Source organism: Plodia interpunctella, chromosome 28, assembly GCF_027563975.2.
Source record: "Plodia interpunctella isolate USDA-ARS_2022_Savannah chromosome 28, ilPloInte3.2, whole genome shotgun sequence".
In the NCBI taxonomy this organism is placed as follows: Eukaryota; Metazoa; Arthropoda; class Insecta; order Lepidoptera; family Pyralidae; genus Plodia; species Plodia interpunctella.
In genome coordinates, this window is record NC_071321.1 from 2,828,944 (window position 1) to 2,843,183 (window position 14,240).

General features: G+C 33.5%; 1 protein-coding gene across 8 annotated transcripts in view; it reads left to right on the forward strand.

Moving 5' to 3' along the window:
• Positions 1–12,661, forward strand: part of Syt7 (Synaptotagmin 7) — a 348,961-nt gene extending 336,300 nt beyond the window's left edge. For all 8 annotated transcript variants that reach the window (XM_053765756.1, XM_053765762.1, XM_053765761.1 and 5 more), the window contains 5 exons: positions 682–858; positions 1,262–1,342; positions 5,578–5,746; positions 7,615–7,827; positions 8,562–12,661. In XM_053765756.1, coding sequence (XP_053621731.1) covers positions 682–858; positions 1,262–1,342; positions 5,578–5,746; positions 7,615–7,827; positions 8,562–8,662 — 741 coding nt within the window. In that variant the 3' untranslated portion in view covers positions 8,663–12,661. The remainder of the gene's footprint in view (positions 1–681; positions 859–1,261; positions 1,343–5,577; positions 5,747–7,614; positions 7,828–8,561) is intronic.
• The last annotated feature ends 1,579 nt before the right edge of the window (positions 12,662–14,240 follow it).

Sequence of the window (14,240 nt, forward strand, 5' to 3'; positions counted from 1 at the left end):
CAGAGAAACCCAAAAAATTACCGTTGGGATAGCTCCCGGTGTATTCGTATGTGTATAAAATTACCGCTTTTCTCGATAAATAAATAATAAATAAATAAATATATTAGGACAAATCACACAGATTGAGCTCGCCCCAAAGTAAGTTCGAGACTTGTGTTATGGCATACTAGCTCAACGGTACTATATTTTATAACAAATACATATAAATAGATAAACATCCAAGATCCAGGCCAATCAGAAAAATATCATTTTTCATAATAACCCGACCGGTGATCGAACCCGGGATCTCTCGGTTCCAAGGCAAGCACTATACCACTGCGCCACGGAGGTCGTCGATTTCGAAAGGATTTCAGGAAATCTGTATCTGTACATACTAATTTTCTACCCCCAGCTGCTGTCGGCTGTGCGTTGTATGTCAATCAGCTACGAAATAATTTTATATAGTTAAAGTTAAGGCATTTATTTTGTAACTAGCTGTTGTCCGCGGCTCCGCTTTATGCCATAAAGCAGCCTAACACACTCTCCAGCTCTCCGCCTATCTACACCCCAAAAAAACTCAATCCGCTTCTCAGTTATGACGTGAACGGACAAACACACTTTCACGTTTATAATATTATATGGATAAAACCTTGCAGGCACTTTCACACTCAAGATTATAATGATTATACATCGCGTTTTCAGGGTAAGGAGCTCCCAGCTAAGGATCTAAGCGGCACATCCGACCCGTACGTAAGGGTGACCCTCCTCCCGGACAAGAAGCATCGTCTAGAGACTAAGATCAAGAGACGGACTCTCAATCCTCGCTGGAACGAGACCTTCTACTTCGAGGGGTTCCCGATACAGAAGCTGCAAAGCCGGGTAAGCATATGTGGCGACATCTACCACGCCATATGATCAACTGACGAAATAGTTTGCAGTGAATAAGATAGATGGCGTAATGACAGGTCTAAATCGCGGTGTTAAAATTCGCAAAGTAAAGATTAACAACATATTTTTTTTATTTCTGAATTGCGTAAAATGTATAAAAGGGATTTTAATGAAATTTAAGTACACAGGTAGAATATAAGCTGGAACAGCATATACAGTTATTTTTATTTTAATATTCCTATTTCTATTGTTTGTTTATTGTAACTTTATTATACGAAAAATAAGTTCAAAAATTAATACGTGATAGAAACGTGTTTGTAAAAAATTCCACGGCGGACTTATCACATCTGTAACAATCAACGGCAATTTTGTAAATAAGATGATTTTGTTTCAGGTTCTACATCTACACGTTTTCGACTACGATCGCTTCTCAAGGGATGACTCTATTGGGGAGGTGTTCCTGCCCTTATGTCAAGTAAGCATTTATCAATACCATTGTTTTCCCTAGATACTATAAGTTCTTCAGAAAGGGCGTGACAAGATCAGAAAGCCTAACACAAATCATACAAACACGTAACACGATACTAACGTTCACATGTTTTCCTACATATTAGGGTGAAAAAAACCATATTTAAGCACTGTACGTGTCTGTCTGTGTGTTCACTTCCTCCCCACTTTGTGATTTATTTTATTTATTACTAGCTTTTGCCCACAAATTCGTAGTAAAAATCCTTATTCCGTGGAAATTTCTAGAAATCCCTTCTTAGTGCTCCGCTACACTCCCCAGGGAACCTACATGCCAAATTTCAGCTTCCTACGCCCAGTAGTTTCGGCTGTACATTGTCTGTCAGTCAGTCACTCAGTAACGGAAGTTTTACATTCATATATTGAATTATTTAAAGACAACGGTACATATGATTGTATCTTATTACAGTATTTTGTTAATAAAAAAAGAGAAATTATATGTAATAATATAGTGATGTTCAGTTACGTACGAGATAATGTTATAAAGAGGAATTATTTTTATTTCTGTTTGTAACGAATAAACACGGAATGTACTGAACCGATTTTCATGAAATTTGTTACAGAGATAGGTTAGACCTACATGAGTAATATAGGCATACTTTTAATGCAAAATAAACATGATGTCATGGCCGGCCTGTAGAATTAAAATAGATATTTAGATGAAGCGTTTAGACGACATACTTTACGCTCTAAACGAACAGTACGAGCAAGAGCAAACATTTTTGTTAATAGCCTGTTGTGTCCCACTGCTGGGCAAAGGCCTCTCCTCCACTTCCCCATCCACTCTGTCCATTGCGTAACTCCTCCAGTTATTATCCGTCGCGTCTAATCGTGCGACCATCTTGATCGTGATTGTCGAAGAGAAATTTAAAACTTTTTTCCTGTTATGAAATCATATCATACCGACATTTGTGCGCAGTTATCACGGTAACAGTCCTATCAGAAATTCCATTAATATTAATCTCGTTTTAACAACTCTGCTGATATGTTCATGATAACAAAACTCATCCGGAAAACTGCCAGCTAGGGCTGAGAACTCAACTCTCACAGCGAGTATATTGAATACTAGCCTTTGCCCGCGCCTTCGCCCATGAAAACAGTACCTACTTTTTCCGGGATAAAAAGTCTATCTCCTTCTCTGTAGGCTCCAAACTATATGATTGCGAATTTTCAAGATGTGAATTTTCAAGATTGAAATTTTCCTTTCGCTTTTATAACATCAGTTAGGATAACGCTAGTAAAATAAATATTGATTAGCTAGCTAGCTGCGCCCCGGGGCTTCGTACCCGTGGAAATTTCGGGATAAAAAGTGCCTACCCTATGTGTTATTCCAGGTTACATGGTACATGGTCCGCCAAATCCCATTTCAGTTTCGCAGGCATTATCGAACGGATATAAAAACGTACTTATAATTCCATATCTTTATGTGTTCTAAATTAAACTCTTTCAGGATACTTCTTCATTCTTCATAGTCGTATTCCTCATGGCTGAGGGTCGTGGTCATTACGTTGAATGAAACATACACAACAACTTTCTTGGCATTATTAATGGAGTGGTTTGCCGTTGTCTTCTCCATTTCACACACAAGTTAATAATAATCAACCAGTGTGCAGGTTTCCTCACGATGTTTTCCTTCACCGGAAGCAAGTGGTGGTCTATGAAAACTACTATACGTGAGTCAGATTGGTATACAAACTCATGTGGCACGAGTAGGATTTCGGGATAAAAAGTGCCCTATACATTATTCAAGGTACCAAATTTCATAATAATCTGTCCAGTAGATTATGTGTGAAAAAGTAACAAACTTACATACATCCTCACAAACTTTGGCATTTACAATATTAGTAGTGTGTATACTTCTTTAATTTTCAAAGATTTAATCAAAGATTTCCAAAGAATTTACCATGTCTATACAATTTGCATCATCTAAACGATGTTAACATCCCCACGGCTGGGGCACTGGCCTTCCTTGGATAAGAAGTATGTGTCATGACTTGACCCATTGTGGACTGTGGGTTTTGTCGAGTCCAATATTAAGGAATATGGTCTTAGATAATCAGTCGAAAACATTAGTACAGACACTGGTTTTCAAACAAGAAATATTACGTGGTGATTTATCTTAAACTGACGGCTCGTCCCGTCTTCGGGTAAAAACATAATCCCAAATAATATTATAAATGCGAAAGCAAGTTTCACGCATTATCTACTGGACCGATTAATACGAAATTTGGTACATGGGTAGAAAATAACCTGGAGTAACACATAGGGTACTTTTTACGTACCCATAGGGGGCAGCTATTAAATTATACACTTGAACCTTCCTCAACAATCAACCAATAGTTTCTGTGTTTATCGCAAACAGGCTTTCGAGATACAGGGACATATGCTTACATAAGTATTATAAAACAAAATCCTCTAATGCCTGTCTGTTCGCGATAAACTCAAAAACTACTTTACGTATTTTCATGCGGTTTTCGCCAGTTTTCCGAAACTGGCGAAAACCGCTGTTTTATAATTATACCCCTGAGGGTATAATTTATATGTTTTACCAGAGCGAAGCCAGGACTGGCCGCTAGTACTATATATAATGATGCAACAATGGCATTTTAAATGATTAAATTCCTGTAACAATACAACTATTACGAGTGAATAAATAATTTAGGGTTTGGTCGGTGGACTCGCAAATAACACAAAATTACTGAGCAAAACTTCAACGAGTAATTTTGCCGTGAAGAAAATTTAAGGCGCCGACTTCGAATCCTTTAATTAATTTGCCTGAAACACAAAATATAGTGAACATAGATGTGTTTAATATCAAACCGAACCAAATCTAACTAATACAGTAATAGGTACTGTCTTGTATAAGGTATTAGTTAGGTTTGAAAGACAGCATACCTAGGTACAACACGGGTCAAATATATTTTTTAATTGTTGTTGATAAAGAAAGTAACTCACATGGTAAACTTAACATGGCATTCTCTACACTAGTCACCCATAGATCAAACTGAAAAAGTATACCTAATAATTATAGTATAGTAAGTATTTTAGTCGCGCATTATAATTAAGTATTATTTTTTTACCGTAGATGTATTTTTGACTTGACGTCAATCCGCACTAATATTATAATTTTATTACTTTGTTTATCCGTCTTTCACGTCAAAACGGAGCAATGGTTTAAGATGTTTTTTGGTGTGGACATAGTTTTGCCTGCGGAGCCGCGGGCAACAGCTAGTAAGCGACGTATATATATAATCTTGAAGAATTTTGAATTTTGACCGTACGAATACAAAAATGCGATTAGGAGTGACAAATTAGAGAATCTTTTCTGTAATTATTCTATTTTATGACTAATGTAGACTTTTTGTAAACGGTGCGCATACTTTGACCTGTTAACATATTATTGTTGTTTTTATGAATATTTTTCTACTTCTCTGTGACAAATGTCCTGATCTTGTACTTAATATTTATATCCCCGTAACTTATAGGTAATGAGTTGTGCGGACGGTCTGTGATAGGATAATGAAGGCATGTTGTATGTGTACTTACCTATTGCATTTTTTCCATTTAATCCATACTAATATTATGAAGAGAAAATATTTGTATTTTTGTTTTTTGTTTTTTGTTTGTAATGGATAAATAAAAAAGTACTAGGCCGATTTTGATGAAATTAAGCACACAGAGATAGGCTAAACCTTCAAAAGTGACATAGGCTACATTTTATTATGGGTTTAGCAGAGCGAAGTCGTGGTTAGTCGCTTGTGTTCTTATAAAATAAATGATACAAAAATAAGCAATACAAACGCCCCATTAAATTTAAATTAAAAAAAAACGTCTCTAATTATAATACTGACCGCCTGCCTGACGTCAACATAATCTCTCTCAACCTCGCGTGTTACATTCGAAGCTGTGACGCCCCCAAGCCCAGAGTTCGCGTAAACAATCAACCATTGAATTTTGAAGATTTAGCTTTTACAACCGGCTGTCCGCCTGACGAATGAAATGGTATTGTTGTCTATCAGCTATTAAGGCATGTGTCCCTTAGTTGCCTCGTACGACATCCACGGAAGTTTAGATTTTGAGTGGCCCTATTCTATATGGCGGGACCGCACGCCACAAATGCAACAAGAACATCTGGCGCCAATAAAAGCTTGTGTCAAAGATGACATTTTCTTTTTTCATTTCCAGGTGGACCTGAGCGAAAAGCCATCCTTTTGGAAGGCGCTGAAGCCTCCAGCCAAGGACAAATGCGGGGAGCTGCTGACCTCACTGTGTTACCACCCCAGCAACAGCGTGCTGACCTTGACCCTGCTCAAAGCCAGGAACCTGAAGGCCAAGGATATCAACGGAAAGTCAGGTAGGAGTCTTCATATTTTGTGTTCTAAAACCGCGGCTCCATTGTTCCGTATTGATTAGTTTCCATTGCTTTGTTGTTAACTTGCGGCGGTGTACGTCGAAACTCGATGCAATATTTTGTCCATATATATATATATTAACACTAGTAACGTATATTTACTACTTTCTTTCTGAAAAATATCTTGAAACAATAAAAAACACCGGCAAGTGTAGACGCCATATTGAAAACAAAGTAGTGTTGAACGTTTTGAGCGCATCAAATATTCAATTAAAAAGCTAGACGTTGGTTGAATGTCGTTGTTCAGTCAAAGAGCTAGATGTTTGATTGTACGGCTATTTTAACATTTTAACCATTTGACTGCGACATCCATAGATCAACAAAAGGAATAGAAAATGATCGGGCCGTACCCTCAGGATGAGCTGCACTTTGTAATAACCTAATCAATTTCCCAGCGCACCTTCCCGCCATATTTCCACATGTACAGCGCGGGAAAATCGCGTGTTCGACCCACATAATTGTATGAAAAATTGATCATAACTTGTCTTCGCGGTTGTACAACCATCTATACAATGTATAATATTATATTATATGATGTTACACGCAATTGTGTCGTGTCTTGTAACTGTTGGACTCGTTTTTAGATTCTATTAAATCGAAAATTGAGCGAAATTAGCTGTTAGCTGGAATTACACATAGTGTACTTTTTATCGCGAAATTCCCCCGGGAGCGAATCACCGAGATGCAGCTTGTATATAATACTTGTATATTTTACGTAATATAATTAAAAATTTAAGTTTAAATAATATAATTTAAAGTACAGCCAATAAATACATCATGTTGTTCTGCATGAACCTCTAATTGCGCGGTGATAGCGGCGAGATTGCAATGAATTTGGGTAGGTTGTCGACTGTACCTCTTCATCAACTAACACCACAAAACAAATGGCAATACTTTGTCTCGAAAGTGAATGAAGAGCCCCGGAATGGGCGCGGAAAATACAATTTCCAGAATGTTCTTTAAATGCGCCATCTGTTCCTGTCACGGTTAATCCTTGGTGTTGCCAATTAGATAGCAACCGGACCTTGAGTTATTGCTAATGGTCGCTGGGGGTATCTTAAGAAATGACTGGGAATCCGCATTTCCGTGAAAATCGAAGTTTTTAAAGTTAAATTATTATATTGTAAGTATTATTTTACGAAGAAATTAAGTTATGTATTTTTCCTTCTCTTTTTAAATGGCTGATATGAGAATTGGATGAGAATTTTAATTTAAATGTATGCGTGTATGTATTGTATGTTTGACAATCTCGGTGGCGCAGTGGTAGAGTGCTTGCCTTTGAACCGAGAGGTCCCAGGTTCGATCACCGGTCGGGTTATTATGAAAAATGTTCTTCTGATTGAAAAATGTATTTTCTGATTGGCCCGGGTCTTGGATGTTTATCTATATATGTATTCGTTATAAAATATAGTATCGTTGAGTTAGTACAAAAGTATAACACAAGTCGCGAACTTACTTTGGGGCTAGCTCAATCTGTGTGATTTGTCCTAATATATGTATTTATTTATGATACTGTTGCCGCTCGATAGTAAACTATCGATTGTGTTTCGATTGACTATCGATGGTTTGACAAGAAATAAATAGTATAGCCAATAGTTTAATCATCATCACGAATCGATAGTAAATCTAATATTGCAAAACAATACTATCGAGACATTATTGCTATTAATCAATAGTATAATGCTCCAAAATAGCAATAAATAGTATGGCATTTTTCGATTGAAATTATCGACTGTAAAACTATCGATGGTTCGGCTTAATGTATTATAATGTAAGGTATGTGAATAATAACTTTCACTACTCACTTCCAGATCCATACGTGAAGGTCTGGCTACAGTTCGGAGACAAGCGTATCGAGAAGCGCAAGACTGCCATCTTCAAGTGCACCCTGAACCCTGTCTTCAACGACTCCTTCTCCTTCAACGTGCCGTGGGAGAAGATCAGAGAGTGTTCTCTCGACGTCCAGGTCATGGACTTCGACAACATCGGGAGGAATGAACTGATTGGGCGGATATTATTGGCTGGTATGTTATTTTTGCCTCTTTCAGTCGTATTCCTCATGGCTGAGGGTCGTGGTCTTTAAGTGGAACAAAGTACACTTAACAAATGTTTTGGCAATGTTAATGGAGTGGTATGCTATTGCCGAATTGCCTTTAACAGAGTTATATTGGGCTTCTGGACTAAATGCTCTTTGTAATTGTGGAGCGGTTCTATCTGCGGCTCATGTGCTGTCTTGTCCAAAACTCATCATCATCATGTCGAGTGTGTTACTGCTAATACTGGTGTCAGATTTTATTCAAGTCGCCTAAAGGCATCTGACATGAATTTTATGACACTGTCAGGCTAGTGGCAGGTAGTCGCATAGATACTAGTGAACTATACTGTCCACCAGTGTGCAGGTTTCCTCGCGATGTTTTCCTTCACCGGAAGCAAGTGGTGGTCTATGAAAACTACTATACATGATGCAGATTGGTATACAAACTCACCTGGCATGAGTTGGATTCGAACCTGTGACCTTTCGGTTCACAGGCGTCTGGCCACCACCGCTTCACTTTTTTTATACAACACTAGCTTTTGCCCGCGGCTTCGCCTGCGTATATTTCGTGTTAATATTTTTCTAAATATCTCGTGTTCTAAACAACGTATCGCGATAAAACCTATACCAGATTTTAAGTTAGACCGCTATATGGACGCGGTCAAAACACTCTGAGAAGACAAATCGTCTGTTATACTTACTTCAATAATTTTCTGCTTTCAGGCAAAAATGGCTCCGGCGCAACCGAGACGAAACACTGGCAGGATATGATCACAAAGCCGAGGCAGACAATAGTGCAATGGCATCGTCTGAAGCCAGAGTAAATTGTTAATTAAAAAGTAAAGGAAAATAACAAAAAAAAAAGTTAATACAAAACGTCATAAGACTGAGCGGTACATGGAGTAACGGATCCACCTCTCTATCTGTCTTCTGGACTTTGAAAATGCACGGATGTTTCATGTGTTTTTCGTTTTTTTTTTTCTTTCAAAAGACGCGCGAGGTTTGTCTGCGTGAAATGGCGATCAATAGGATTCTTTTCTCAAAATAAACTTGTCCTATTGGTACAGATTTTTCGCTCGCATTTGACCGAACCTCGTTCTCTATTTGAAAATTTCGGTAGTTTTTTAATTTTTTTAATTGTTCGAAATCGTGTTTCAAAAATAGAATATAATTGAAAATATTCTAAATTTATGTTGAAATTTAAATTGTTACAGAAACAAAATATATATTTCTGTTAATTTGAAATGTTATGTATATTTTTGACGCTTTTAGTGATTTTATTACTTTACCTGCACGGACATTTCATAACTTTTCAATATCTGACAACTGTAAAACTTCTGATACTTCGAAACTAAGACAATTTCCCAACTTCACTTTCAAAAAATAGATCTGTTTTCAAACGCGATGGAAGATTTTTGATTGTTATTATTTTATTATTGAAATAAACACATATTGTATATGTGTTTATAACATGTAATTATTGTATTTTTTATCATAAATTCAATTAATTTACACTTAATTATATTATTATTTAAATACTAATATGATCTTCGAAAATGTTTGAAAACACGATCATTGTTCAAAAATTATTGACGTTTTATTCGTAAAGTTGAACAATCAATGTTAAGGTTTTTAATAAATTGTTAGAAAATTATAATACAATTGTTAAACTGTAGTGAATACGTGAAAATGTCGAGTTCATATCGCACAAAGAGTGTAGATGTTTTAATTAAATTATTTTAAATAAATAACAAAACAATTCTGCTCAAGAAATCTTAAACCTTATTTTCGTGTTGTTGAGCATTTCAGTCGATTTTGATCGAGTCAAGAAGTTTTTTTTTTATCTGTCGTATTCATATAAGGAAACAAGTATTTCTTCTATCTATGGAAACAATAAATCAAAAATGTAAACTGCCAAATTGTTATTTATGAACAATACAAATAACGGGATATTTCGAAACAAATGTGTCAAATACATTTTGTCATTTGAATATTATAAAGGTTAATACTATGGGCGTCTGCATCGTGTTTGTCACTTTATTATCCAAAAAAATATAATAAAAAAAACTTTGAGGGTTACCAGAAAAGTCGTGTGCAAGGGCAAAGTTATATAATAACAAAAAAAAATCTGACGTTCCGTCAACATATTTTTTTCGCCCGCCATTTTCAACCACGTGACCCACGCGATGTGGACGACCTATCGGAGGACATTCTAAATTAATTGTTAAACGTTAAGGGAATTTAGAAAACGGCATGAGTTATATACGGTTGGTCAATTTTAGGCGCGAAATAATAAATACGAAATTAAGCTGAATGTCACGAAAACATTTAATTGTTCGTATGTTAAATTCACAAATTTGTATATTTTGTGATATATATTGTATCTATGGCTTTATAAATATATAATTATTTGTAGTTTATAATTACATAGGGAACGTAATATATGCATTTTTATATTTTCCATTTAAATTAAAAATTGATATACTCGTACATATGCGAATGCAAAATTGTTTGCAACATTTTTAATTCTTAAATTATAAATTTTATCAATTTTAAACAATATATATAAAGTCGTAGATATAGTAATGATTGAATTGTGCTATACATTTGGTTTTATACATACCTATATGTATTTTAAACATAGTTATTACGATCGAAATGCTTGTTGTTACGTACCAAGCTTACATTCCGTAGAAGTATTGATGTTATATGAAAAGAGTATATAAAATGATCAGAATCAATATTGTACACATTTGTAAAAGGTTTTATAGCGAGAAGTAGCGTATTTTATATAGATGTACCTACCTAATTATCGTAATGTTTGTATTAAAATTCGGCACTTCGAAAGATATATAAGAAAATTATACTGTACATTATTTATCGATGCATAAATATATTTAAAAGATTTTGAATATTCATATTTAGTTCAAAATTAAGCGGTTGTAATTTTTTGGATAGGTAAAAAATATGTCTGTTCGATAAATAAGAGTTACTATAATAAAAAACACAGAAGGAAATTAATATCAAATGAAAGTGAACAATATTAGCTATTTATATTTATTATCTGTGAATTGTAGCCATTTACGATATTTCGTGATGCTTATGTATTGGCATTTTTTAAATCATTTCTGATATGCAAATAAAACAAAATATGCAAATAAAAAAATGGAACACTAGTATTTTCTTTTCTAAAAAAACTTCTTTTCTAAATTTATTCTAGATCCTGGCATCGAATCAAATTTTTTTTTTTACATGTAAAAATCCAATATCATCATTTTTAATGCCGAAAACAACATTTTTTTTTTTTTGGAAGATTGAAAGATAAACTTGATGACCCGATAAATATCTAGTTGTATGATGCCAATTATAACAAATACATAATATGTATAAGCAATCGAAGTGCCCTATTTTCGAAATACTTACATACGTAGCTTGTTGTGTAGATGTTAGGCAGTTAAAAGTTCATGTTAGCTGCAGATTTGTTAACGTAACGGTTTTAATGTTAAAATCAGTTTCTTTTTGAATTTCGAAACATTACAGAGCTTCAGAACCCGATTTTAGGATTGCCAACATAATAATATTAATATAGCCTGTGGAATAGTATAATGATAGGTTAAAATGTATTCTGAGCCTTGGTTTCATCAATACTTAGCGCTGTTGTTTGGATGTTTATCTACAAGTAATATGTTATAAGTATTATGTTAAAAATTATATCTTTGAATTAGTATCCCGTAATGCAAGTCTCGAATTTACTTTGGAGTTGACTCTGTGTGACGTGTCCATCATCACTTTCATACATAACTGGCTTTATTTTCAACAAAATTAATCCTGAAAAAATAACAGTTAATTATGCATCATAACATTTTATTACCTACGTGCGAAGTGCCAAGTTTGGAAGTCGGCAGTAGACTTAGTTTAAGTAATTTTTTTGACGTCAATAAGTGATGTATATCATACTAAATTGAATAAAGAATTTTGAATTTGAATTTGAGTGCAATAATTCAGACGCCATTTTTAATGAACTACACTAATAATTTTAAACGTTATAAATATTAGCCAATTCACATTGCAAATTCTAAACGTCATTCAAATATATAGATTCGCGTTTCACGTGCTAAGTACATTTTGTGTGGAAGAACACCTTGTTAGACAACTGTGTTATACTATACCTACATGTGTTTTATAATCCCATGTCTAAGTTTCGTAAGTATTGGTGAAACCTGTCCATATTTAGAACGGCTGCAAACCTAACTCGGTGTCCTAAGTGAGCGGCAAACGCGACAATGCGGCGTTAGGATACATCAAATGTCAAATATGTAGATTTTTTTGTGGAATATGTTGCCGCCATCGTAATCCTCTTTACATACCTACGCAGCATCAGTCGGATCGCATCGTACAGCGTCAAGTCGCTCAACTAGGACGCCAGTAGTTTGCTCGTAGGCATTACGCCAAATGTTTGCTAAAGTATATCTCGTATTGTAGATAAATGGCAAAAATCTATATTTTTTACTGTCATGTTCTAAAGCGCCGACTTCTGTGTGCTTTCCCCTTTATTTTTGCTATGCATTTTAATTAACTCAATGCTTAGAATAGTTTAGATACAATTTATGATTGTCGCAATTTATTGAACAAAAAATGCATATCCTGATAAAGGTTATAATTAATTAAATATTGTAAGTATTAAAATGAAAGGTCAGCCATGAGAGGAACTATTGTATAACTGTATAAATAAAATATAAAATATATTTAAACATTCATTGTTGTCATACAAACTGTATGTTTGAGATATATTTGTGAAATCTTACGGAAATTTTTAACTTCCAATACTAGGTAGTATTGGAAGTTAAAAATTTCCGTAATTTTTTAACATGTCCTTTTCGCTTATTTTTTAACATTATTTTTAAGGTTTTAAACCATTTTACAGAACAAATTTTGAATTTTAAAACGAATACAGCATTTTTTTTAATCTAGATTAATTTTAAAATCATTGTGATGTACAACATTAGAACATATCAATACATTGTTTTATTTTAAAAATAAGCAATTAAAAAAATATATATTTTGAAGAATGTTGTTCTAAAAATAAAGATCTATATTTTTTGCAAACTACACGAAATTATTTTTAAAACTAACAGATAAGGGATTTTAAATCGAATGAGCCTAGTTTTTTTGAGTTTAAAAGGAAATTTTTCAAACCATACAACGCATTATATAATAACACATTTAGACAAGTCTTTAAAAAAATATATATCTTGCATTATAAACTAAGGTAATTTAAAAATCCACATCAATTTTAGCTGTTGTTTTAAAATTATACTAGTTTATATTTACAGGAGTAACAAAAAATTCTATTAATTAAATACAGTTTTTCTTTAAAAATCATAATTTTAACTTTGTAGCTTAAATCTACATTAATTTGTAGCTAAAATTAGTAAAATAATTGTCTTTTTTTTTTCAAAAATATATCAAAAAATTGTTTCATTGAAATAATAAAATCATTCAATTGATTGGTTTGTTTCCAAATTTTTAATAAAAATATATTAAATTCAAAATTGATATTTATTTCAAATATTTTGACAGTGACATTAAATCGAAAATTAGGTACAATCATTTGAATATTTACCGCTAATGACATTTTCCAGTATTCTATATAAAAAGAATATATATTTCGTTTTCCGGATACGTTCGTATATTTGTAATGAGATGGATAGGTATGCTTTGTGTATTTACGCGACCTTTTACCATTGAATTAGCATATCCTTATGGACAAGGATATACTAAATCCATGCCTTTTACATGCTTATTGTGGGCTCAAGTGTGACAAAATGGCCGCGTTCGATGTCTGTCAAATATTATGTGCAATATTAATAATTGTATTAAATGTTATAATTAGGAGAATTGTGATTTTAATAATATAGTTGATTATATTTTATCGTATAGTTTAAAATGAAAAAAATAATAACATTTTAAAAATATATGTAATATCATGTACCTAACTATCTAACGTTAAGAAATATGTGTTTAGAATAATAGAACGTATATATAGACTGTTATGTTTAAAAAAAATGCTAATTTAAACACATTTTTCCTTTGCTACTCGATTCTTCTAATATCAAAACTTTTAAACAATGAATTTTGGTTAATAATTTATTACCAATTACTGTAATTAATTCTCAGTGTCTGTTAATACGTGATGATATACATTTTTATTTGACCTAAAATTGTTTTTTTTTTATTTTACACTACATTTTAAAACATAATTTGATTATAATGACAATACGTCAAATAGTATGAAACGAATATACATCTTTCTCTGTCGCTCTCATTTCGAATGTTCCTCATGTGCAAGTTATATTTTACATAGCATTCTTATTTGTAAAATGTTATTTCAATATTATATAA